Here is a 26,789-nt window from a genome sequence, read left to right on the forward strand (position 1 = left end):
AGTGCCTCCCTGTCCTATATGCAGATCTTTCTACCATGTTTAAATAAACTTTATATGTTAAGTGGAAAAGGTTCTTTAGTTAAGATTTGTAGTTAATCTGAGAATGTTTCTTGTTTGCAGAATCCTTACACTGGGACTTGGATTTCTTATTATCCCTTTTCTTCCTGCAAGTAATCTCTTCTTCCGAGTAGGATTTGTTGTTGCAGAGAGAGTCATCTACCTCCCCAGTATTGGATATTGTATTCTCTTTACATATGGATTTAGTCTCTTGAGTAAGCAAGCCAAGAAAAAGGTACCATCAAAATAATCAGTAAAGTTGTTGATGATGAAGCAGTTCAATTGCATGATTTGTTTCTTAACTTGGCTCTCTTTCCTTAAGAAAATTCTTGCTGTGGCAGTACTTGGAATCTTGTTGATAAATGTAATGCGCTGTGCGCTCCGCAGCAGTCAGTGGAGGTCAGAAGAGCAGCTTTTTAGGAGTGCATTGTCTGTCTGCCCTCTGAATGCAAAAGTAAGTCACTCATTGACTTCTAATCTTTTTTTATTTTTCTTTTGTTTTTAAGTGTTTTGAAATGTGGGGTCAAGGAGGTATTATGCATAGTTAATATATTGTGCTACAGTGTTATTCACAGTCTTGCTGGGTTCAGGAATGACATTGACATGTCAGACATCTAAATTACAGTGGCAGCATAGTCAAAATACTAGAAAGTGCAAATTACAATATTGTAATTCAGAACTTGGAGGTGGGAGTGGAGAGGTGAGGGAGAGGGGAGAATGCTCTTCAAGAAAGGCATCAAGTCAAATTGGATGTACTGCTAATAAAATCTATTTAGAAGAATTGTGTGTATAATTGCAAGTTATTGCGACAAAAATATCAAAACAAGCTTAGTAAGTTGTAGCAATGTATTCAACTGAAAAATGTCTGTGCTGTTTTTAGAATCCCTTCTGTGTACCTTCCAGTGGTATATAAAGCCAGCACAGCTGAGGGACAAAGCAGCATATCATCAATGCAATTGCGAGATGTGGGAGTAAAATCTTGCTCCCACTTCTGCTTTTTTACAGCAGCTGAGCGGGCTAGACTCTTCAGACATGGGCACTGAGGAAAGCTGCAATTTTCCCTGCAGGCTTAGTGAGGGAACAAGTAAGATGGTGGGGCTGGATAGGATGTTTCACTGAGCTGAGCAGCAGTGCTCAGCATTGGAGACTGACTCCAGCCTCCAGCAGAGGTGACCTCCACAGCAGTCCTTTGACAGCCAAGAGCGTGATCTGTTGGAGCACACCACTGAGCCCTGATGTTGTCTGAATTTTAGTAAAGAGACTCTTTGAAAACCCGGGGAGTGGGAATGTGCAGCTTGTCGATAAAAATACATTGATATTTTAAAAGATGAGGTTCCTGTAATCTAGAATGGTTTCTAGAAAATACCAATCAAGACACAGGGTTTAAAAAGGAACCTGTGAATGCTCAGCTTCACAAAGAGAATGAAAAATTTAGCAATTACTGGAATACAAATATGCAACAGTGAGCTGTAAAAAACATTTATGGCCAATATTTGTAACATGGTGGCATATTTTAGTAGTCTGAGATTTTAATACATAAGAAAGAGCTGTTGTATTTTTTTGTGTGGCAGTGGTAGGCAACCATCTTCTTTTTAATGATGACCTCAGTATGTCTTGTCTTCTGGATGACAAGCACATACTATAAATGGAGCAAATGCAATCTGTTTTCTTTGTGTGTAACTCCATCCATCTGCCATGGTGAGAGTGCTTTAGACAGATCCACACTCTTTGCCTGTGCTCCGAGCTCCTTGGCCTCCAGCCACAGCTGGCCGGGAAGCTGTGGCTGCTCCCACAGTACCACGCTGGAGCCGATAAGCTGTGCACAAGCTCCTGAACTCATGCAGCTGGTTTCAAGCCAATGAATGTAGAGGCAAAATGAGCTTGTGTTTGTCAACACTGGGCACTGTAGACATGCCTGAGCTGTATTTCTGCTGGTGACAGCTTGTGCAAGTGGAAAGCATGGAAATGTGAACCAGGAAAGGATTGTAGGCTCACATTCCCATTGTGCTGAAGAATGTAACTTTGAAATCACAATAGACAGGAATTTTTCTAAGCAGGAACATTAGAGAGTCCATGTATGAGAGCCTGTGTCTTCTTTTCTTTATGAACTCAGCTATATTTATTTAATTCTGACAAAGGTAAATGTAAAAGTTTGCACCTGGTTTTGTTTTGATCTTCAGTTGTCTTGAAATTACAGGCTTCCTTTAAAAACTACTCCACAGGACTTTCTTTCAGTGACCCATTTATTTCAGTGGGAGGCTGCTGCAGACCAAAGAATGGCACACAGATAATAGCTTTTTCTTGTTGTTCTTGAAACATATTAAATATGTGTAATGTGGTCATGCTTTGCTTCCATTATGTATCAGGATCTCAAAATCTCAAATCCTCAGTAGCAGAAAAATCTGTTCAAGTTTTGTTGTACAGCTCTTTTCAATTCCAAATTGTCTGTGTGGGAAGTACAGAGTAAACTTACCCTAATTCTAAATAACAAGTTGTAACAGCACTGCCTTGTCTAATTTCAAGACTCATTTCTTTAAACATACCCTTTAGATAAAAATGTGGAAACTGCATTAAATGAGATTGTGTGGCACAGTAGTGAATCTGGTGCCTTGACACATCTGGCTCAAGAGGATGACATTTAAAATCAACTTTAATAAATGTTGCTCAGTGATTAAAATTTATTGGAAATAAATAAAGCTACAAATATTTTGACCTCTAAAAAAGTTCCCAATACAGATTTTTAAATGTTTTGAATATTTTAAAATTTATTTTAAATGTTATTTATTTACAATATTTAAATATATATATGTTTTTTATATGTCTGTTATATGTGTGTGTGTATATATATATTTATATAAATATAAAATACGTGGTGGGTGGGTGGATGGGTAGGGTTTTTTAAGAGAGAGAAAAAAGTATGTTACAGATCTTGGTTAAACATGTCCAGGAGCATGTCACACATTTGAACTTGTGTGGCCCTGCACTCAGGTTGGTTTCAAAGGCCATGAGACTGAAACAGTACACATTTTTAATATATATGGCAGTATTTTCCTTAGCTGAACAGGAGGTGCCTTTGTGTTGGTTCCATTTTTCCTACCATCTTTTTCATACTGTATGGGTTGGATTCTTCTCCTAGGGAGGAGAAGCTGTTTCTTTTAGCATTTAGTTCCTCTCCTTGGCCTAAATGAGAGACATAAGTCAGAAGGACTGTATCCTAGATTTGTCTTTCTCTCCACTGATGATAAAAGAAGTCCTGACAACTACAGCAGATGTGGATATGTGAGATTTTGACCCTTTCCTACTGCTGTTCACTATTTATAGACATTGCTGGATTGCTCCTCACCTTCTGAAGTCATTACACATTGTTTCTTTTAATTTTAAAGATTATTCCCAAAAATGCTCATCTTGCTGCTTTTTTTTTTCAGTTGGAAATGTTTGCATTGTTGGAAGAACTGAGTTATTTTTTGTCATCTTTTAGAAAAGCCATAGCAGTTAAGAATCCAGAGATGGTCTTTATTCCTGGATAACCTCCTCTCTAGATTTGATTCCTGGATAACCTCCTCTTTAGATTTGATTATCTAAATAAATAATTGCAGTTACATTGTTACACACATGGGAAATAGCCAGCATTTTTCTTTTCCTGGATTTGAAATAACTGAATTTAAATTACTGTAAATTATTGTGATTTTGTTCATAATCTCTACATTCTCCTTGCTACTGGCTTTTCTTTAAAGGATAGAAATTAATAAACATAATTTTTGAAAACTTTTCTGCAATATTAAGCAAGGAAGTTAAAATACTCCCAACATAATGTTGCTAACTATCTGCCTTGACATACCAGAGTAAGTAACTTTGAAATTTATGCTTTATGCAAACTGCAATCGTTATAGATACAAGTTTGTCAGAGAAGAGCTATGCTAATACTGAAAAGGTACAATTAGTTTGTGAGGTTGGTTTCTATATTTTTGTAAAAGGTCCTGTAAAACCTCTTTGTTACAGAACAAGATTTAATGCTGCCTGAGGATCTGATCTTTGATCCTTAAGGAAGCTGATCTAGAGGGCATTTCCTTTAGATATTGAGATTTTTTTTCTTTATGCTCTATATTAAAAAAGGATTATCTTCTCAGGAATTTACCTAGAGTGCTGTGGGCTGTGTTTATACGGACTATTTGCAGTGTTTTGCCACCATTTTAAATGTCAATTTTTGTGTATACAAGCACAGTCATGCAGAATAATCTTTAGACAACATTAGGTACACAAACAAGATGTGAATACCAAAAAATATTTGTTTTATTATTTAGAAAACAGAATTTTAGTAGTAGAAGAAAGAGAAGCTTGATGACACAAGCTGGCATTGAACAGAGGCATCTGCATGTTCCTGTAGAAATTTTGACATCTGTGCTTTGCTTTCATCCTTTTCAGTAAATGTTCATATTCGCTGGAAAAGAGATTATCAGCAGCCAGGAAGAGAGAGTAAAATTGGTGATAATAGTAATGCTCCAGCTGAGGGGGTGTACTTCCTGGAAGATGATATTACATTTCAATTTCTTCCTGTTCTGCTTTGAGGGAAAACAAAACCAAAAAATCAGTCTGGCAATAACTTCATTTTTTGTACAGGAAAATATTTTTTTTCCTCTCCTTTAAATATAACATTTAAATAAGAGTTCAAGTACTATGTATATCTGGCACAGAATAATATGCAGCGCTTTTTCTTTTTTATACTGGCTTCTTAGGTTGGTTGAGGTATTGAACAGACAAATACATAGAGCCTATTCCTTGGCTAGGCTCTGGTGCTATGGTTATGTTAAACAACACATGAGAGAAAGTGGCTTCTACCCTAGGGTATTTTTACCTGATCTCTTAGATTTCTGAGAATACTATGTTGTTATGCATCCCTGAAAAATGCTCCTTTTAGAGCTATTACTGTAAAGTAATTGCCTGTTTAAGATTGATAAAGGATCATCTGAGTATAATGTAATACGTCATTTCCAGTTAATATTTAATCATTTAATAACAAAGGGCTCTTAAATGTTTAACCAGGAAAGGAAAATCTTCCCTCCCAGGCTGGCATGCACAATATCTGTCAGAAACAGAAGAACCACACGTCTAGACATGAAATTTTAAACAACTCACTGGCCTCTCGTTATTAAAGACCAGATTCCTCCCACCCATTGGTACATGGAAAGGTCCTGTGTCCCCGTGCTGTGCAGGGGAGTCACAGCCCTGTGCTCAGCAGACAGAGTGGTCACTGCAGGCTTGCCTTCAGTGAGCTAAAGGCTGACCTTGGCATCTCTCTGCTGTGGCACTGAAGTGAGAGACACAGCTGGATGGCAAAGTACCTCTCAGGTCACTGGATGTGGCTGGAAACCCTTTGCTGCTTCTGCTCTTAAGAGCAGGATGTGGCTGCATCTTATAACCCATTGCAGGACTGCCTTTATCATTGGATGCTTATGGTAGGCTGGGCACTTCTTTTGATATGTTTGGTTTTGGGCTTTTTTCCTCTTCCTTTCTTTGTCACCACCATATTAAGAGGAACTAAAGCTAAAATTTCACTTGAAAGGAAATTAGAAAACTTACATACAGCAAGGAGCCCTTCATTTTTGGGGGTATTGTATAGAAACATCATTTCCTTTCACACAGGAGCTATAGCTGAGGGCAAAAGAAATATACCATTTGAAAGGCTAATAGTTTATTTAAATAGTTGTTCAATCAGTTTTAGTAGACTATAGTATATCTTTTTAGTTCAGTTCACAAAATGTACATGTGCACTTAATACTTCATTTGATGTTTTGACTTGAGAGAATTGATATCTCTCCGTTTTCTTCAGACTGCACAATTCTGTTTACATGAGAAAAATATTCTTGCTGCTGGTACTTTTGGGAAAAAAATGGATGTGAAGATACTACATGTTTTTAAAAAAACTGTGAAAAATAGAAAGTGAAGTACTGTTTCCTAACACAAGGCAGCTGACATGTGAAAGACTGAGTGGTTGGTGTGCACCAAGATTTTTCTCATCTGCTCTGTCCCAGTCTTTAGTCAAATTTCATTTTGTAAAGCTTCTTAAAGAATAAAATTCAATCAAGTTAAATATAATTTTGTTTGCTGAAGTGTAAAGTTACGTACTTCAAGGGCTAACATCCACTATTCAGTGAAATATGTAAATATTTCTTTTGTGTTGCCACAATTTATCTTTTATCTGGGTAAAATTTGAATGTGTGAACTTCAACATACATAATCAGAGCAATCCAACTTGGTAAGAATCTTAGTGTTCTGAATAATTTCTGGAAGAGATATATAAATAGAATTCAGTCCTGAGAAACATCTTTCAGGGTATTTCATTTTACTTTAATGACTCCTGGGAAAATGCTGCTCTATCTTCTTGTATTCTTTGACACTGTCAATGGATCTTCATTTGTTTGTTTCTTGATGTAAATGTACCATTCTGTTGCTTCTTTGCCATGGACCTTGTCACATTTTTATGAGTGTACAGTACAGTGCCAGGATTTTTTTCTTTGTGAAAGCTGTGCTAGAACTGCTTTTATGGGATGTTGAATTTGTGTGCTATTTTATATCTTACAGTGTGAGAAGATGCCTTTGTGCATGCTTAATAAGCTTTATGGCATCTCTGTTCTCCCTAAAACCAGTGAAAATACTTTTTCTCCCATTTGAGGAAGCATGGGAAATGTCCTTAACTTTACTTGGTGGTGGTATGTTACAGCATAGTTACCATCATATAGAGATGAAATTCAACAATTAAATACCATAACAACTAGGCTCCAACACTCATGTGTGCTGGATCAGTAGGTTCCAGACACTGTGCCAACTGCAATTAGGGTTTTTCAGTTAATGGACATGTCAGATAAAATCCTTTTTTGAATGTAGAAGGTGAATTAGATTTATCTAAGTACATTATGGACCTATCTTTTTGGACTTCAATCTGAAGTTATTCCTGTATACTGTTTTGAAATTAGATTTTCAAAGTTTGGAAAAAATTACCATATGTGTTTTAGATGAAGTATATACAATTAAATTTCAAATAGCAGAGTTATCTAAATAATGAGTCCTGATCTGGGTGCTGAGAAATCTCTTTTCAAGAGTCAGCACTCACAGTACTTTTCAACCAGGTAACACAGTCTTCTGAGATTTGTCTTAGAGTGGGATTTGATATGTCTTCCAACTCAGATTTGTCCTGATATATATTTATTCCTATTTACTCTTGCCATAAATTAGGATGATGCATCCGCTTCCTATAGTCTGAAAGCTCTAGATCCTTCCTTCATCATTCAGTTTTTAACAGGCAAAGTCTTCAACATGTTGCTACATATATTATTTCAGAAATGCTCTTTGATACATTTTTATCCTTATATAATAATTGTTCCTGCCTGTTACCTTTTGTTTGGGTTTTTTGTCAATGTTGAGTTTCTTCTAGTTTATGCTATAATGAAAACAAAGTTTGACACATTGCTGTAGTGTTCCTTCTGCTATGATAGATTTGATTTGAGTCAAACTTTCTCTTACCTGGCAAACAAACAAAATTAAGAGCAGGAGGTCTCCATACCAGGTGCCTTGTGAAAGGTGTGGTGACCTCACTTATAAAACTAGGAAATTAATAATCTTTCTTAAATAACTGGAGTAGGTAAACTGATCTGTACCTCGGATTTTGTCTTACTGTCTTCATTGTATGAATTATCCAATCCTAAGTATCAATCTACACCAAAAGCCAGCAATGAATGACACAAGTGCTGACTGTTTCTTTTTAGAGAAAGATTTTTAGCTACTTGATTCCACAAAATATCTGACTGTGTGGCATCTGGTGGAATATCCATCTGTGTTTTCAGGTGCACTACAATGTTGGCAAAAACCTGGCTGACAAAGGAAATCAAAGTGCTGCAATCAAATACTACAGAGAAGCTGTAAGGTATTAGAAATTTTACTGCTTTAATGATCTTTGCTAAAATTGCTTTCATGTTTAACATGAAGAAAATGCTTAGCTATTCATTTTCATGTTCTGCAGTGTTGCAGAGCTAGCAATTTGCATATATTAATACATGTCCATACATAATAATAATCTCTTACATTTTAAATTTTAGGTTGAATCCAAAATATGTGCATGCCATGAACAACCTTGGAAATATTCTGAAAGAAAGAAATGAGCTCCATGAAGCAGAGGAGTTGCTGTCCTTAGCTGTACAAATACAGTATGTTTAGACCAATGCTAAGCAGTGTTTTGCACCAATTGAGCCAAAATGATACAATAGGATCTTGTGTTTCAAATGCTTAATTGTCCTCTCTCCTGGTGTTTTTTTCCCAATTTGCCCAGACCTGATTTTGCTGCTGCGTGGATGAATCTAGGAATAGTGCAGAACAGTTTAAGAAGGTTTGAAGAGGCAGAGCAAAGCTACTGGACAGCAATTAAACACAGAAAAAAATATCCAGATTGTTACTACAATTTAGGGCGGTTGGTAAGTGCTTTTGAATAAATGATAGCAATGACTGGAATCTGTATGTCTTTCTGTATGTATATATAGAGATAGATTTATATAATTCTGCTGTAATGTTAAAAGCTGATAGTTATCCCACTTTGCTTATATTGTACTTTAGGGTGATTTCATGCTTTTGGTAGCTTTTCCTATTGCTTTCCCAATATACTTCCTTCCATACAACCTTTGGTAATCCTACTTTATCATATAAAGAAGTATAAACAAAAATACAGATTTTAATTTTTTTTTCCAAAAGGCATTATTGATAATTTCCCAATGTTTTGCATTCCTTAGTATATTGTTAGGTAGTACAGCTATGCTGAAAAATTCAAATTAGATTTTTGAAAATATGTACATTAAATATTTACCAAATCTCTTGTGTAGATTTCTAAATTGTATGCTGTTTCTTCTCCTTATGCTATTGGAACATGCATATTTGAAGACAAGCCTCACTTCCAGAGGAAAGAAAAGGAAAATTAGTATATAGCATTCTTATCTTCCATACTACAAGAGTGTTCCTTTTATGTTTATTTTTGTCCGTAAAAAGAAATCCTACTAGAAAGGACATGACATTAACAACTTTTTAGTGTCTTTAGTGAATGATAGGAAAGTAAAGCAAGTAATAGCAAAACTACTGGATTTTTCTTTTGTTTTAGTACGCAGATTTGAATCGCCATATAGATGCATTGAATGCATGGAGGAATGCTACAGTCCTGAAACCAGAACACAGTTTGGCCTGGAACAATATGATAATATTGCTTGATAACACAGGTAAAGGTCTATTTGAATGTTTTAATGAATAATTCAGTGTCTAGAAAAACTTAAACCTTTATCCATTTTTATCTAAAAGGATCTTTACCTCTTCTTTGGCCACCCAGACACCCTCTAATAATAGAAAAATACCTTCTGATTTGGTCATTTTAATGCATCACTTGAAATCCAGCGCACAAATTGAATTTCTGATACTTACTTAAAATGCCATCATTGTGCAAGCATGTTTGTATTATAGAGTAAATTCCAGAACGTTTTAATCTCTGCTTTCTTGTTCTTCTGAAGTTGTTATCTGTTGGAAAAAAATTAAGATATTCTGTTGCATTAGTCTGCAGCATTTTACATTTGTGTGTGTGTGATACCTGGTTTTCTCTAAAAAATTATGCAGTCAGCTATTTGTAAAATATGTGTGCTTGCAGCATGAACTAAGGGTGTGTTAAAACATGCCTTCTCTTTTTCTGCTACCTGGGCTTCCAGGCAATCTAGCTCAAGCAGAAGCAGTTGGAAGAGAAGCCCTGGAATTAATACCTAATGATCATTCCCTTATGTTTTCCTTGGCTAATGTACTGGGGAAATCACAAAAATATAAGGTAGGTAACTAGAGCTTTTTGACTCTAGGGCTTTGGGTTGGTTTAGTTGGGATTTTTCCCTTAATTAAACTCCATCTACATTTTTTGTAGAAACTATTTGAGGAGATCATTGTGGACTATGACTTAGATAATCTGTTTAAAACATTTCAGTGCCCCTTTCTACCACAGTATTGGTGTGTGATTCTGTCTTGAGCTTATCCCTCCTTATTTTAGATGCCTGGGTTACAAATGTTGCTGCCCCACACTATGTCAGTGGTCAGTGGAGAGAAATAGGCTCTTAAGCACACTAGAGGGCAGTTAGGGTCTTGTGTTGCTTCACAGTCGAGGGAGAGCCTGCATTGAATTAGAGACCTTGTTTCAGGAACTCAGAACAGGCTAGTCCTTGTGCTTTTGCTGTGTATTCTGTCAATACATATATATATATATATATATTTAGATAGACAGATAGATAGACAAGAATTCTAGCCTTTTTGCCTCAGACACATTCTAAAATATAGTAACACTAGTTTGTTCATCCCAGACTGAGGATGGGATACCTGGGTGATCTCAGAATGCTATGAAAGAACATGCATTGCTCAATGTATTGAACTTTCTCTTGGATGCAGTTGACCAGCCTGTGAGTGGTACCTCAGCATTAGCTACCTTTATTTGCAAGTAGTAAATGTAATGAAACCGATGAGGATGACTTGTTTTCCAAAGGGAATTGTATCAGATGATAAGCTTATATGACAGAAAATAAATCATACACATTGAATATAGTTAGTTGTTTAAACTGACTCTATAATCAGTGATTTATGTATGTGATAGGGACAAATTAATAATCAAGTCCTTGGTGTTCCTTAGAAAAACATAATTTACTGAACCTTTTTTTAGGCTTTTAAGGGGTTTGATGTCTTTTTGATAGCGATAATGTTAACAGCACTCCAGGAACATCCTCATTTACATACAAAGTAAGAAGATTGTACGATATGAAACTTGTCAGGAGGAAATGGCCTAAGTTGCACCAGGAAAGGTTTAGATTAGATATAAGGAATTTTTTTTTTTTTTTTTTCACAAAAGGGGTTGTAAAACATTGGACTAGATTGCCCAGGGAAGTGGTGGAGTCACCATCCCTGGAAGTGTTCAAAAAATATTGAGGACATGGTTTAATGGTGAACATGCTGGTGATGTGGGTTTACAGTTAGACCTTGTGATCTTAAAGGTCTTTTCCAACTTTAATAAGTCCATGATTCTCCAAATAGATACATCTGGTCAGTAGTTACTGTGACCACTTATATTTCTACAGTTTTGATCAGCTGTGGAGTCCTGACCTGTTCACATGTGAGGCCAGGGCCTGTGACAAGCCAGCACTGGCTTTTGTTTGTGTAAGTGATGCTGTTAAACACGCTGTTACTGTTTTTCTAGACTGGCTAGGTTTTTTTTCCTGGATACTCTAATTTTTTTCTCTCTCCACCTGAGACTGTTATAAAATACATATTTCAGGTTGGTTTAACAAAGTTCCAGAATGATACAAATTAACATCCAGAATGCATAAGATATGAGATTATGGAGGAGGTAATTGCTAGAATTATTTTGGTGAGTCAGGCCTGTGGAAGAATAGAGGATTTTATAGTCATTCATCAGGGAGAATATGTATCATGACAGAATACAGAGCATTTATAATGAAATAAAGTGAAAAAATAAGTTGAAAACAAGCTAGAAAATTTTTCCAGGTGTAGGAGAGACAAGTCTGTCTTAGTGGATTTAAAAAATACAAAAGAGGATAGTGGTTTTGATTGCCAGCCCTGAAAGGTTATTATGCTGCAGGAGAACGTGTTGGAGACAATGCAGAAGTAAGAGTAGGGGAAAGTGCAGCTTTTAAGTCCACATTCTGATAAAAGCAAAAGGAATAGTGGAGCCCAGGAAAAAAAAATACAGGGCGCCAGTGAGTGTTTTAATAGTTCAATATGGAGTAGTAGTTTTGTGTAAAGCTTAACTAGTCACTAAAAACTGATGAGTTATAACAGGGAGAGCAAATTAAGGGAATTGGAAAGACGACTCACTCACAAAGGTTATGCTCTCAGCAGCTCTATTTGGCATTGCCTGGAAAGAGGAGATACAGATTTGTTTGCAATGGGAGAATGCTTACTGACAAAAAAAAAAAAAGCATGAAAAAATCAGATTTCTTGTCCAGCCCCAAACCATGTAAAAACAGAGGAGTGGATGGCTCTTCAAGGATTTTTATTGAATGAAATTGGAGGGGAGGAACAGTGGATGGAGACTGTCAAGGTGATGAAGGTAATTTTTTTCAGATTTCTTGTCCAGGCCCTCACCATGTAAAAACAGGAGTGGATGGCTCTTCAAGGATTTTTACTGAATGGAATTGGAGGGGAGGAACAGGGGATGGAGACTGTCAAGGTGATGAAGGTAATTTTCAGAGTGCTGCTGGGCTGTGTCTGATGTGTTGTATAACCTCAGGCATTTAATTTATTAGGTTACTCGTCATGTGTCTGTATAAAAGTTGCTACTATGTGGGCTCTGTTGTTGCACAGGAAGATGAGTTCTGGGGTTTTTTGTTATCTCTTATTTTAAAAGACATTGAGTCAAAAAGGTTTTATTATGTTGTAGAGAGATTTCCTTCCAATAATAAGCATGCAAAATTCTCCTCCTTCCAATAAGCACACTCCTTCAGTTTCAAATGCACATTGATGTTCAGGAGAAGATAGGTTTCCTACATCACAAAAAATAAAAATTAGCCCTTTATGTTTGTATCCACTGATGAATGATTTATTGTTCCAGAGAGAAAAGCACATAAAGGATGAGCTGTTTCTGTGGTTTTGTTTGGGTTTTTCAATTAACATCTGTTATACCATGTTAGATTCTGCTTTGAATGCTTGTTCTTATCTCAATTGATTAAGAACCAAGCTATCTTTAGTTCTTTGAAAAAGATGTGTGCTATATTTTTGTTACATATACATCTATGCTTTTTCTGTAAAAAGTGCAATAAACTGAAACCATTCAGCATTTTTTGTATTTGAAATAAAGCCAGACTACAATTTTGTGGCCTTGGCAGCAGATGGAATGCAGTGTGCTTACCCCAAGCCTTTGCTATATGCAAGCTGCAAGTTTCTTGGCAACACTTGAAGATTTGGCAAGATGCAGCAATTTGAAATACCACTGATGTACTGGAATGTATATTTATTCCATATATCCACAGTAATATGAATATGATGCACCTTAAATAGCCTTTAAACAACCACTATGCTTCTACTAGCTGCTGAGCAAAGTAGTGGTGATAAAAATATTCTCAGCATGTAGTTGAAGATGTATGGTAATGGCGGCCAGCTCTTGAATATCTATTTCATTAAACTACCTGGAAGAGCATTGCACATGTTGTCCCACTGTCCTTCAGCAGTGAAAGGATGCAAGTCTATACATTAGGTGCTCCTCCTCTGTGTAGGTGGCAACTTTTAGGCATAAGGTGATTTAAATGTTCAGTATATCTTTCATTTTGATTGCTGTTAACTTGCCCAGTGAGGAAAAAAGAGATTTACTAGACCAAAATACTACAATTTGGAGTGGGAAAAACCACAACTTTGTGGGACTTGAAATTACTGCATGCTTTCAGGTGCCAATCCACTGTTTTTAGGATTTGAGAGTTGTATGAAAAGAGGAGGTTATCCTGCACTACTTGCCAAAATTTTGATTCTCAGTATGTTTCTCAGGTGACTGAGAAACATGGAAATCGTGGAATAATTTTGCCTGGAATTGACATCTAGAGGTCATCTAGTCCAACCCCTAACCCAAACCAGTGCCAGTTCCAGTTGAATCCTGAATATCTCTGTCAATAGAGATTCTATAACCTCTCTCAACAGCATCTTTCAATGCTTGACCAACTTTATGATTAAAAAAATTAATGTTTCCTTTAACTGGAATTTCTTGTATGCCAGTTTGCGTCCATTATGTCTCATCCCATCTCACAGACATGTGAGAAGAGTCTGTTTCCATTTTCTCTGTATTATCTCATCGGGTAGTTGTAGGCAGCACCTTCATCTTCTCTCCCAAAGGCTGAAAAGATCCAGTTCTCTCAGTTGGTCTTTGCACATCTTGTACTCCAGCCCTGTACCATTTTGGTGGCTTTCTGCAAGACTCACTGGAGTATGTTTGTGTCTCTCTGTAATGGAGACCCCCAGCCTGAACACATACTCCAGGTGTGGTCTCAGAAGTGCTTATTAAAAATCACATGGCCACCAAAGGTCCATTCCAGCCTCAACCATTCTGTGATTCCTGCTAGTCTGTTTCTCTGTCCTGCCCAGGTCCCTCAAAATAGCTATTCTTCCTTCCAATGTATTTCTCACTCCCTCCTCTTAGGTGCTACCTGTAAAGTTTTGAAACTGCATTCAGTCCCATCATCCAAAATACAAATGAAATCACTAAACAGTGTGGGTTTCAAAAAGACCAATGCATCCAGGGACTTTGATAGTCTGGATATGAGAATGCTGGAGTAACTGCTCATGCCGTAGGAAAGCAATGCTAAAACTTGCACTATTGAAGTAAATTTGCAGGTATCTGGTTCCTCTTGTTAACTCCTATCCAAATATTCCTTGTCCTGAAACAAAATCAGAATCACAGACTAGCTGGGGTTGGAAGAGGCCTCTGGAGATGGTCTCATCCAACCCCCTACTAGAGCAGGTTCACCTAGAGCAGGTTGCACAGAATTGCATCCAAGCAAGTTTTGAATATCTCCAGGGAAGGACACAGCACAACTTCTCTGGTCAGTCTGTTCCAGTGGTCTGTCACCTGAACAGTAAAGAAGTTCTTCCTCATGTTCAGGTGGAACTTCCCGTTCATCAGTTGCTGCTTGTTGCCTCCTGTGCTGTTGCATGGCATGAATGAGAAGAGCCTGGATCCATCCTTTGGCACCCTCCCTTCAATACTTAGACTCTGATGAGGTCCCCTCTCAGTCATCTCTTCTTGAGGCTGAGCAGGCCCAGCTCCTTCTGCCTTTTCTCATAAAAGATGCTCCAGTCCCCTCATCATCTTCATAGCCCTCCACTGGCCCAGCTCAGAGAACCCTGGGGTTTGTAATTTCCTTGACCTGTGGAGATGAAAGCACTTTCTGCACAAGTCTCTCCTGGCTTGAGAATGGCAGCCTCAGCTGTGCTCAGCAATGCTTTTAGTTTGGGTTTGGACATATGGGGAGGATCTTAAGTCACTCAGAGCTGAGTGACTCAATCTTGAAATCAGAAATTTCTTTTCCCCTGAAGGGACCCTTACAGAGAGTTATTTCATGCTTGACATGAGAAGATGGTGGAACCAAAAATCTGGCTGACAGGCTTTCTTTTTCAGTAGAGCCTGTGATTTATTTTAAGCAGTGAAAGCTTAGCACAAAGGAAAGGACTTTTCTCCATGTTAGTGTTCTCACATACCTCAGACAGCAAGTATGTGCATTCAGATGGAAGCCTACCACATTGAGGTAATTTTATTTTTAGGTCATTTGCATTGAAACTGAATGAACAACTTTCCCTAAAGCACAGCACAGCATAGAAATCTGTGTAAAATTTGCTCTCAGGTATCTAAACTTGCATGTCAGCAAGTAAATATGCTCCATTTGGATTGGCCAGGATGTGACTGTTTAAACTTCTGCAGGAAATCTGCTTGGGAAAAAAGTATCAATATTAGCAGCTAGTTTGGAAAAACAGAATTGTTTTAATTAGAGAAAAAATTTAGCAGTAAATTATTCTCTGAATATTAGGTGAGGGACCTCAGGTTTTCTAAGAGGTACTCAGATATCAAGAGTCTTAAGAGCACACATTGCAAACACTAATGCAAGAAGATAACTGCTGAGGAAAATGTGAAGGATGTTGCATGGCATGATAAGATTTGGCATGTTTTTTTAAGTAAAAGGTACTCAGCTACTCTTCATGGGGAACCACACTGAAACATCTGTTTGAAAGAGATTTACTGGAATGCCCTTATTTTTAATGCTAAAACTGTTGTAAAAGGAAAAGTGTCTACAAGCAGTTTGCTTAGATACCAAATTACATTTTCTTAATTTGATTGCATAAGTAGGGAAAACTTCAGCAGGTAATGTTTGAAAATACTATAACTATTTTAAAAAAAGGTACTTTAGGTAAAGAGCAAAGTTCTCTAGTGCTTAATAAATTTCTGATAAAATAACAGCAGTCTGTGAAAACATGACACTTATTTGCAGCATTATTTTTGGTTTCAGGGGGCTGTAGCCACCTGAGCTACAGATCAGGCAGGCTTAGGATATTTATATGGTGGTATCATATAGATATGGCATAATTTTGGAAGGTTTGTAATTACAGTGGTGGGTAAATTTGGCATTGTTTTATATATATGAGAATGGACTTCCCTGATGACTTGTTATTTTAAATTATTCAGGAATCTGAAGCTTTGTTCCTCAAGGCAATTAAAGCCAATCCGAATGCTGCCAGCTATCACGGTAATTTGGGTAAGAGCCTTTCTAAATCTTATCAGCTGTATTGTTTATTTGCTTCATATTCATTGTGTTTAAAAAGAAAAAGCAATCTTTTGCGCCTTCTTCCTGCTGGGCAGATTTCTATTTTACTTTCTAGAAGAACTGCCAGCCAGAAGAACAAGGCACTAAAGCCAGAAAAGCTGTCACACGATATGACAGATCAAGAGGGCTGCAAAATCCAGCCCAGAGGTAGCTGCACTTTAGTGTCTGCAAATTGGTTCATTTATGCTATGCTTGTAACCTGCAATGAGCTCACCAGATAAGAGCTGCCATTTATGGCTCCATTGTAATTCATTCCTTCATCATTCCCATGCCAGTTCTGCTCCCAGGCCTTGCTCCTGCATTTGGCAACAGAACAAGCAGCTACTGTGCCACCAGCCAGTGACAAACCCTCTCTGGAAACAAATACCTCAATGTTGTTCTCCAAGTGATTGGCAAGATTGTACATTATTCAACAATATTGCTAACGAAATTCCCCATTGATGTTCCAGCTGTGCTTTATCATCGCTGGGGAAACCTTGACTTGGCGAAGAAGCACTATGAAGTCTCTCTGAAGCTTGATCCCATGGCACCGGGAACCAGGGAAAACTACAACCTCTTAAGAAGAAAACTGGAGCAGTTGCAAAAGAAAGGCGGTGCCTGATGCTCCTTTTCAGGTTGCCCATGCATGTTGTTTACAACTGCTGTTACATGGGTACTTTTGACCATGTGCAGGCTTCAGTCATCATTTCTCAAAAACAACACCACCAGCACCGCACACTTGAATGTCCAGTTTTGCCCTCCTACAGATCCTAACATTTCAGCTTGAGGGATCGTTTTATTTTTACTTGAACTGCTTTTAAAGTCCATTAGAACATTTTTATAGGTATATGAAAGCAATGCAGATGGAATTTCACAGCATACGTGTGTAATTTGATATCTTCATCTGACTTTTTAGTAGCGGGATGAATAGCAGGAGGCAGTTTTATTTCTGAAAGTGATACTTAAAAGTGCAATTTCCTGTTTAAATCCTGATCTTTTCAAGTATGAAGAATATCTGTCTATTTCAGTTTTATTACTGCCTTCCAGTGCCAGTCCTGCAGAGTCAGTGGAAGAATGAATTCTCTCCAGCACATCAGTGTACTCACATAATTTGGGTTAAGCCCTTATGCTCATTTCTCTCTCCAGCCTGTGAAGTGTCAGACTTGTACAGGAGTAAATAAGGGCAAGGATTTGACCATAAACGTCTGTCAGCCAGTGTACTGCTCAGGTATGCTTGAGTGTAGAAAATACTGTTAGATGAAGATAGAGATTTTAGCAAGCAGCTAATGAAAAGAAGGTGAGGCAACAGAGGAGTCAGGTAGAGTTTCTGTTCTTGCAGGCAGTCTCATCAACCACAGACAACATGGACAAGTCAGAATTGCTTTAGCTCCTGTGGCAGGTCAGTGGTTTAAATACAGTGCAGTGTCTGTAGGAGCTAATTGCTGCATTCCCAGGCAATTCAGTGCTTTCTGGTTAAGGACATTACACCTTTCAGCTCCTATATTGCTGGGGAATAAAGAGAGAATTTCTGTAGAACAGTAACTGTGCAGTAACCTGACCTTGGCTGTTGATCTGTTACCTGAAAGAACTTGGCTTCACCTTTGTCTCCCATGGCTCGTGTGTTTGCTGAAGGGGCAGATAAATAAGCATAGCTGTTAATGCATAAACTGAGCACATCAATGTGGGATGATTCAGAGGTGGTTTATGTTGATACCATGTTACCTCTCACAAGGGGCTATGCTTTAATACACATTTGAACTCTGGCTGTCCAGAGTTGTTTGTCATGTACTATATATTTACATTCCTGCTTCAGGAAGTAGTCACATGTCTGTTTATTTGCTGGTGGTTGGTTTTTCCAGTTTCTTTAGGGTTTTTTGAGATGTTTAGTTTTGTTTGTTTAAGATTGGAAGTTTGCTATTGGATATGAAAGTTTGGGAACTTTACCTGTCTTTTCATATTCCTTTATTCTTACCATCCATGTCTCCTGGGAGAAACTGATCAGCACTGTATGATCAAAGCTAGCTCGGGTACTACAAGTCATGCAGACACTTTAGTGCATTATTTTTGCCACACCAACTGCAGAACTAGCCAGCAAGGCGTCCACAAATCTGGCCTTTGAAGAAACAAACATGGCTACATACTGGTTTTAGTTGTGGTGCCAGAGGCATGTATGTGTGCTCCTCTCCTACAGGCATAGCCTGTTTCTCAGTGGGACTAATTAGTTCACACAGGGTACAAAGCCGTGGCAGTCGTCTCCATTTATTCTGTTTTCTGGATAAAATTTTCAGAAGTTTGTTTCTGAATATGATCCAAGCATGCTCTTTGATAACAGAGCACTGCACCAGTATGGCTAATCATCTTCCAATGACCAGCCTACCTTAGTACCAACTTTTGTGTCTGAAAGGTGTTGAAACAGATACACCCTTCAGTACAAGCAGCAGGTTCTTAAGGCTTTCCATACATAGCCTACTATTCATCAGATAGAGAGAACACATCGCTTCTTCAGTCATGAGGCATTGAAGAGTAGGGATCTGGCTGGATGAGCTAATTTATAGCAGAAGATAAATATGTTTACTATAATCAGGTCTTTTCTGTATATTTGGAATATGACATCCTGAGTTTAAATTATTATTCTCATCATAAAGTCCACATGTGTAGTTTTCCCTGTTGCTTTCCATATCAGCTTTAAAGACATCCACTAGATCAATATTATGTACGAGGGATGATTTTTTTCTAGGTCATTGTAAACCAAAGTTGTAGAAATTCCTCTGTGGAAGTCCTTCTATTCAAGAGTCTTAAGACAGAAGAGACTGACAAACAATTTGGATGTTTTGTTAGTGTTTGAAAATAGTGTTTACTTTTCACTACAGACAACATAATTTCTTCTGGCTACCTGTATATGTTTTTGTGAGGGTTTATTTGTTTTATATAATATTTCCTGCTATAGAAATTCAATGTGATTATTTGTATGATGGTAATATGAAGCACACCCATATGTCTGAGTTTAATGTTGAGGCAGAATTGTGTTTGGAAGAAGCCACAAAGATGACTCTTTTGTAATAAAAACTTCCTTAAGACTTTTAAGAATACTAAATATTTTTTTACATTATTTTCAGAAATATTTTGAAAGTGCAAACAGTGCAGTGGTTTTTATTAAAATGGTTATAATGTTAACCTTTTTATTGTTTTTCATACCTCATAACTGACTCCTGGAACAGTGCAGAACACTTCAAAGAGAAAAAGATTAAGAAAAAGTGGGCTTGTACATAACTGTAGTTACAAATATTGCCTATCTTTCCAGCATGCTGGATTTTTTTTCCCATTGCTAATTCTAGAAGATTAAAGTTTCCTTATCAGTTGGCCAGTCTGATTCTCTAGGGAAATTACAAAGCCTTTTTTTTTTCTTCTTTTTTTTTTTTAATGATTACTTGCTCAAATACAGTTCTGAGAAGATAAAGCAGAATGATTTAATGCACAGACTGGAGTCAAGAAAATAGTCACAATGACTGCTATGGATGTTAGTCTCTTTTCACCAAAAACTTCCAGTGGAGTTCCCTGATTGTATGTCTTTATTGTGGCTAGACCAATGACATGTACCTAAAGTTTCCTGTTATTTAATTTCATAGTATTTAAACTTTAGAGATGTGGGTTGTGTGTGTGTTTATGGGCACTAAGAAATAAAAATCTATAATACTTTTGAATGGTTTGTTAAAAATATTTGGCCTATTCACTGGGAACCTTTTCCTTCATATTTAAGGTACCTGTATCTAAACTATTCATCCTAGTTTCTCTTTATAGTCACTGGGGAAAAAAAATCTTTAGGATGTGAGAAGTCATACTTGAAGGAGATATTCGTATTCACTAACTTCAAAGGGTAACTAAGGTGATCAGCTCATATACATGAGGAAAAATCTCACTGCTGCTTTCAGTTGAAGTAATCTGGTCCCATACACGAAGTAATCTGGTCCCTCTAGCATTCTCATACATTATTGACGCCAAGAATGTTGAAAGACTGGCATTGAAGCAAACTGGCAGGTACTTGCCTTGAGAGACAGAGAGTAGCTGGATGAGGGAGTAGAAGAAAACTAATTTTGATAAATTTACATGACTGATAAAGCATTGAACAACAAACCCCTGCATATAAAAACATAACATTCACATCCAGTTTGATTCATTGCTAGCTTGTTTGTGTTTCTGTAACGAACAGTAACAACTTCTTATTGAATTGAATTTTGGTGTCCTTCACTCCTATTTTAAAAAGCAATTCTAAAGCAACTGTTCCAACAGTGAGATTTATATTTTTCCCTTGAATTCGCAACAGTAAGATTTGTATTTTTTCCCTTAACTTCCAGTTGCTGTTTCAAGCTGTAGGTGTTAGAATGTTAAATGTGACAGCAGTGTGTGTTTCAGTATGGTGAGGTTTTTTTTGTTTTGATATATTTTGATACTTATTTGCTGGTTCCTGCCTGTGTCCCATATTTCACATGAATATTGGTACACATACGTGTTGTTACATGTAGATTCCCATGTGCTTCTCAACTTGGCCCTTTCACTGAACAGTCCTCCCTTCCACAGCTCTTGGTGTTTTTCTAGCAAATGTGTGTTAATGAGGGCACGTTTAACTGGAAAAGACTAAATTTTGCTGGGAGCAAAAGTGAGATCACATGGCTGGATTTCTGCGACATAAAAGCTGAGGGAGCCAAATTTGTGTCATGGAACACCATAAGCAGCAGGTGCCACTAGTAAAGGGCACTTCAGACTGTGCTGGGCTCCACAATAACGTGAAGTGGTTGTACATAGGTGTAATGTTATAAACACAGCAACTTGAACTCTGTGCTTTAAAGGACTATATATCCCTCCAAGGAAGAGGATGTGCACAGCTGCATGGACTACTGAGCATTGGAGGACTGATTACCTTGTGTTAGAAAGTTGCACTGCCGTGTTGTGGCATGGGTGTTCAGTGTGTGTCAGTGATGATACATGTCAAGTGGTTCAGGGCTTTTTAAAATGAGTATTTTTGTTAGGAAAAATCCCTACAGGTATTGAAACTGGTAGCTTGTGATTTCTGAGCTGAACTTTTTTTATGTAATATTAATAATTTAGACTGCCAATGGTACGTTCCAATTTATTTTCAGCTGAGCAGGAAGTAAATACATTTGTAATGAAGCCACGAAATAAATTTGCATTTTGCTATCTTTTTTTTGCATAGATTTTAATTGTGACAATGGTGTTTATTTTTGTAGTAAGTTTTTGATTCAGGGTTCTGCTACAAACCAGAAAGAAAACCTAATGGCCTGGCAGATTACGACTGGGACAGTCTTCCTCTTCGAGTAACAGTTCAAAATCTTGATTCAGCACGAGTCTATTGATGTTGAATGTGTGTGCCTAAACAAACAAACAAAAAGCAGCACCTGAAGAAAGCAATGGAATACTTAAATAATTAATTCAGTCTCTAAAATGATAACATACAGAAAGCAGGAGCTACTGCCTCAAATGCTGAGCAACCTCCTCTGCCAAAATCAGATTTTTTACCCAGTGTGCAACAAATCAGTAATGACACACTTAAGAGAGACATTGATTATTTATTTCAAAGTTGCACAATCAGTGGTATTGCACAAATTACACAATAAGAACTTTTACACCATCAGAACTTTTTACTATTTATAGAATTTAGCAAACAAAGGAATTAGTGTTCCTTGGCTAAAAGTTACATAGTTCTCTTATTAACTGGTGTTCTTTTATTGGTTAATGAGTCTCTTGCTTCTCATGCTAATTAGTCCTGTGCTCAGTCTTTCTCTTCTTTGGGGTTGGTAATTTCTTGAGCTGGTGGTCACAATCTCCCCCCAAATCAATGATGGAATTATAATTTACCCAGTCAGAGCTGACTGCAGCACAATCACTGGGTTTATTAGTTCCTATTTTATCTTGGGAGTTCTGCCAGATATCTTTGTGGCCTGTAAATTCCATGTTCTTTGTGTCCACTATCAGTGGTACATCCTCCTTCCCAAGCTTTGTTAACCTTCCCCTAGATCTGAGATCATTGAAGCATTTCAAGCTCTAAACCCTAACAAGGCAATTCTACCAAGTAATTTGTTTTTTCTAACACCTGGACATCACTTAGAGCTTGTTAGCTGTTATCTGCTCACAGACTGAATATCCCTTCTTGTTGATTAGGCTTAAAAGCATACAAAGAACAAACAGCAAAGAACATCTTTTCTTAAGAAAAATTTTATAATATACTTACATATACATATTTATATATGTTGTTTTGCAATAAAGAACAAACAGCAAAGAACATCCTTTCTTAAGAAAAAATTTATATATACTTACATATACATATTTATATATGTTGTTTTGCAACAATCCTACCTAGTGTTATAAGTGGAATAGAATTATTGAATGGTAATTGGGTAAAAAAAGTGAATAGTCTATAATTTTATACAGATACAACCTGGCTTCCTCTTAGTAACTAGTCAAGGAGGAGGAACTGACACCAAAATTTCACCTGCTGTTCCAATTACCAGGCTACAGAATGGTACTTGTATGCTCCAGAGAGAATCATAGAATATCCTGTGTTGGAAGGGACCCATAGGGATCATCCAAGTCCAACTCCTGGCCCTGCGTGCACAGGGCCATCCCCAAGAATCTCACCGTGTGCCCAAGAGTGTTGTCCAAAACACTTCTTGATGCCTGACACTTCTCTGGTGACCACTTCTCTGGGGAGCCTGTTCTAGGGCTCAACCATCCTTTGGTTGAAAAAAGAGAAATCTTTTTTCTGATGTCCACCTTAAACTTTCCCTGACACAAGTTCACAGCTTCAGGCCATTCTCTTGGATTCTATCACTGGTCACCAGAGAAGAGATCAGTGTCTGCCCCCCTCTGTTTCCCCTCATGAGGAAATTGCAGACTGCAATGAGGTCCCCCCTCAGTCTCCTCCAGGCTGAACAGACTGCTCCTCATACGGCTTCTCCTCTAGACTCCTCACCATCTTCAAAGTCTTCCTTTGGACACTCTCTAATAGTTGAGTATCTTCCTTATATTGTGGCACCCAAAACTGCACACAATATTCAAGGTGAGGCCACCCCAGTGCAGAGCAGAGCAAGACAATCCCACTGCTGCTGCTGTGCCTGATGCCCCCAGGACACAAATGACTCACCATCCAGGTAAATTGACCCCCAGGGCCCTTTCTACAGCACCAGTAAAATGTTATCTCACTCTTATTCCTCCTATCAATGCATTTACTTTAAAGTGATTTACTGTGTGGAACCTTCACATGCTTTGCTAGAGAGCAAACTGATCCCTACGGAGGCAGCTTCAGGGAGTCTGGCTGGTAACTAGGAGCTGCCTGCAAAGTTGGCAACAGAAAGGCGCTTAGCACCCCCAGTTAAAAACTCCTGCTTCAGCAGGCTCAAGACCAATCTGTACGTGCAGCCAAAATCCCTTCCTACAGAGTAGTCAACAGCGTTTATAAAATAACAAAGGGGAGTTTTAAAGGTTCTCTAATGGCCAGATTGGCTGCCAAACGCTGCACTGCTTCACACACATTCATTACGGCCTGCAGCAGGCGAGGCCCCGGCCTCGGGAGCGCCGGGCGCTCCTCCCGCTCTGGCAGCGGCCGCGGGGTGTCCGGCTCTCCCGGCCCCAAGCCCGGCTGATCGCGCTCCCGCCAAGCACGATCCCTCCCTCTGGCAGCAGGGCCGGCTCCGGCAGGCGGCTCAGACCAGCCATCCCGGCTCACGCCCGGGCTCCCCGCGCTGCCCCGTCCGCAGGGGAGGGAGCGCGGGCAGGCACCGCCCCACGCCCCGCTCCGCCCCGCCGCCTATTCCCCGGAGAGGCGCCCCGGGACGGGCAGAACGCGGAGGCCGCAGGCGGGAGTGGAGGCATACAGGCAGCGCTGGCGAGTGAGTGTCCCGAAGAGCGCCGGGCAGAGCGGGGCGGGGCGGCTGGGCCGGGGTCGGTCCGCCCTCGCCACACGTGATGCCGCGGGGAAGCGCTGAGGGGAAGCGCAGGTGCCGGCAGGGGCCGGCAGGGGCTGCGGGAGGGCTGGCGGCCGCCCGGGCTCTGCCGGCGGTGCGGCCCTGCCGGGAGCGCCCTGCCGGGGCCGGGCCGCGCTCCGAAAGCCACGTGGGAGCCGGCCCGGCCCCGGCGGCGGCGGGGAGCCGGCGGGCGGCTCAGGGCTCCGGCCGGGACAGGGGCACAGCAGCGCCGCAGTGTCCGCGATACAGCGGAGTGCAGGGAGAGCTGTCCCGCCGCTGGACCGGCCAGGGTGGTCGGGCCGTCCTCCAAACGGAACTGTTCATTGTGATCCAAATACTCCTTTTAGTAACTGACCTTTGCCCTTGTAGTGGGTTAGTGATGTGTGTTTGAAGAGCCAATACCTAAACTAGACGGAAAAGAGAAGGGAAGGAGCTCAGGTACCATAGACGCAGAGTTTAGCAGCAGGTGTCCCTGCCCACGGTGGGGATTGAAATTACATGTTTAAGGCCCCTTCCAACCCAAACCATTCCATGACTGTATATCCTTACAAGATAATATTTCAGAGCACTTCCTTTTTGCGTGCATTGCTTGGACCAGAATGTTTGGGGGGGGGAAATTTATTTTTTTTTTCCCAATTCTCCTTGGTTTTTCATTTTGCTGTACTTTCATCCCCCACCTGTTCGGTATCTTTTTCCATTATAAAGTTTTTGGGTTTGGGTTAAGGTTCATTTAGTTATATCTGTGTTAATTCCAGACAATTAACTTCATCATTTTTTGCTTCAGGTATTTTTTAATTTGCTGCTTCTGTAATTTTTGCTATGCTTTGAAAATATCAAGGTAGCAACTTCTATAGAGCCGAACATACAGTGGCACAACTGTAAATAGCTCCATGACCAAGTTGCTTCATGTAGAACTGTGTAAGGAATGGGCTTGTTTTATATACTCTCCAGCATAAGCGGGCAATCAACCTGGAAAAGCAATTTCTTGGCAATTAAAGTTGTTCATTGGGTGACAAAGGCCATTAAGAGAGGCATTAAATTTCACATCTCTGAACAAAACATGGGCAAATTTCCATCATTCTTCTCCCCTCCTCTTGAGAGAAGTCTTAAAAACTTAGACTGACTCGGCAGAATATTTAACTGGCACTCATCTCCTGCCCTCGTTCTATCATAGCTGCCAGTCATATGAACACTGACATGTCTTGTTACCTAAGTGTAGAACAGCTTTCTCCTGCCATGATTAAATAAATGCTAAACAGAACAGATGTCTCTTTTACTGTCTGTCTCAAAACCTGAATTTTCAAAGACGTTACATGTTAAACAAAACCAAAAATGGCCTTTCCATGCATTGCTAATGTTTTAAAATCCGCACCCGACTGCTGACAAATAGTAACTACTTGATATGTGCATCACACTTCATTTTCCTTGGGTTCTTGCAGCCTGTTTGCTCCTCACTTTCTAAATTAGCGCGGTTTTCTGCCATCAGCTTTGCAAGCAAGTTTCTTTGAGCTTGTTCACGAGTTTGTTTTGAGGAATACCGAACACAAATTCGCTCCATCACGGAAGAAAGCCTGTCATGTTGTTGGTACGTGTCATGTCATCTACTCCTTATAGCTTTTCTTTTTGCTGACTGTATACGTGTGATTAGAGTTTTCTGTTGCTCATTTTCTCCTATCATTCAGCACAGAAATATTGTTTAGAGTGCTTTATTTACTGCAGTGTCTCCTTTTTATCCTTTAGAAAGGCTTCCCATGTCAGTTCATGCTTTCCTTGGCTGATGTTTGACATGGAAATCTAAGTGCCTCTGGAGAGTAGAGGGCACAAGCAAGGCCTGGTTTGCAGCAGATATCCTGCTGTCTCTGCCACCCACTGTTCTGCTGAGCACAGCCTCTTCCCTTGGAAAGTGTCATCTAGCATTGGCTCTAGCCCTGCTCTGAGTGGGAGGCTGGGCTAGGTGACCTTCACAGGTCCCATCCAACCAACATTCCTCCAAGTCTGGCTCTACATTCTCATAACTCCCAATGGTAACCCAACTGTCTATTTTAAAGGAAGTTTCCTATTGAAAATTACTTTCATCTGACTGCTCATGTAACCCTGGGTTTTACCAGCTCTGCTTCTCTTGTTTATATGGTTGTGTTTGTTCTTGGGGAACTTCAGGGATATAAGGTTATGTGACTGCCTGATCTACATTGTGAATGTGCAAGTGTAAGTGCAGGCACAAAGGTATAGTCATGGGGGTGTCATGGAGTGAAATAAGAGAGTAAATTCCAGGGGTACATTGTGGCATTTGCCTTCTGCTGCTAGCTCTGGTATGCTTTTACTCTCTAATGGATTAGCCAAATTATTTTTCTGTAATTGAATTTTTCTGTAATGAATGCTATTAATAGTTACTGTTGGTAGAAGAAAAAGA

The 26,789-nt window shown here is 39.1% G+C and overlaps 2 protein-coding genes across 3 annotated transcripts in view; both read left to right on the forward strand.

The window, feature by feature from the left end:
• The window catches only part of TMTC4 (transmembrane O-mannosyltransferase targeting cadherins 4), a 52,599-nt gene extending 34,104 nt beyond the window's left edge, over nucleotides 1–18,495 (forward strand). The window contains exons 10-18 of the mRNA XM_039730477.1: nucleotides 121–292; nucleotides 380–511; nucleotides 7,896–7,975; nucleotides 8,148–8,255; nucleotides 8,378–8,519; nucleotides 9,194–9,308; nucleotides 9,786–9,898; nucleotides 16,286–16,355; nucleotides 16,874–18,495. Coding sequence (XP_039586411.1) covers nucleotides 121–292; nucleotides 380–511; nucleotides 7,896–7,975; nucleotides 8,148–8,255; nucleotides 8,378–8,519; nucleotides 9,194–9,308; nucleotides 9,786–9,898; nucleotides 16,286–16,355; nucleotides 16,874–17,025 — 1,084 coding nt within the window. The 3' untranslated portion in view covers nucleotides 17,026–18,495. The remainder of the gene's footprint in view (nucleotides 1–120; nucleotides 293–379; nucleotides 512–7,895; nucleotides 7,976–8,147; nucleotides 8,256–8,377; nucleotides 8,520–9,193; nucleotides 9,309–9,785; nucleotides 9,899–16,285; nucleotides 16,356–16,873) is intronic.
• Nucleotides 18,496–24,180: 5,685 nt separating this feature from the next.
• GGACT (gamma-glutamylamine cyclotransferase) overlaps nucleotides 24,181–26,789 on the forward strand; it is a 29,304-nt gene continuing 26,695 nt past the window's right edge. Inside the window, exon 1 of one of the 2 annotated variants that reach the window (XM_039730387.1) lies at nucleotides 24,181–24,304. The gene's annotated coding sequence lies outside the window, so the exon portion shown is untranslated. Of the gene's footprint in view, nucleotides 24,305–25,818; nucleotides 25,965–26,789 lie in introns of those variants that run through there. The other variant, XM_039730390.1, reaches the window with a different exon arrangement.

This window comes from Passer montanus, unplaced genomic scaffold (assembly GCF_014805655.1).
Source record: "Passer montanus isolate IOZ18808 unplaced genomic scaffold, ASM1480565v1 scaffold72, whole genome shotgun sequence".
Taxonomy (NCBI): domain Eukaryota; kingdom Metazoa; phylum Chordata; class Aves; order Passeriformes; family Passeridae; genus Passer; species Passer montanus.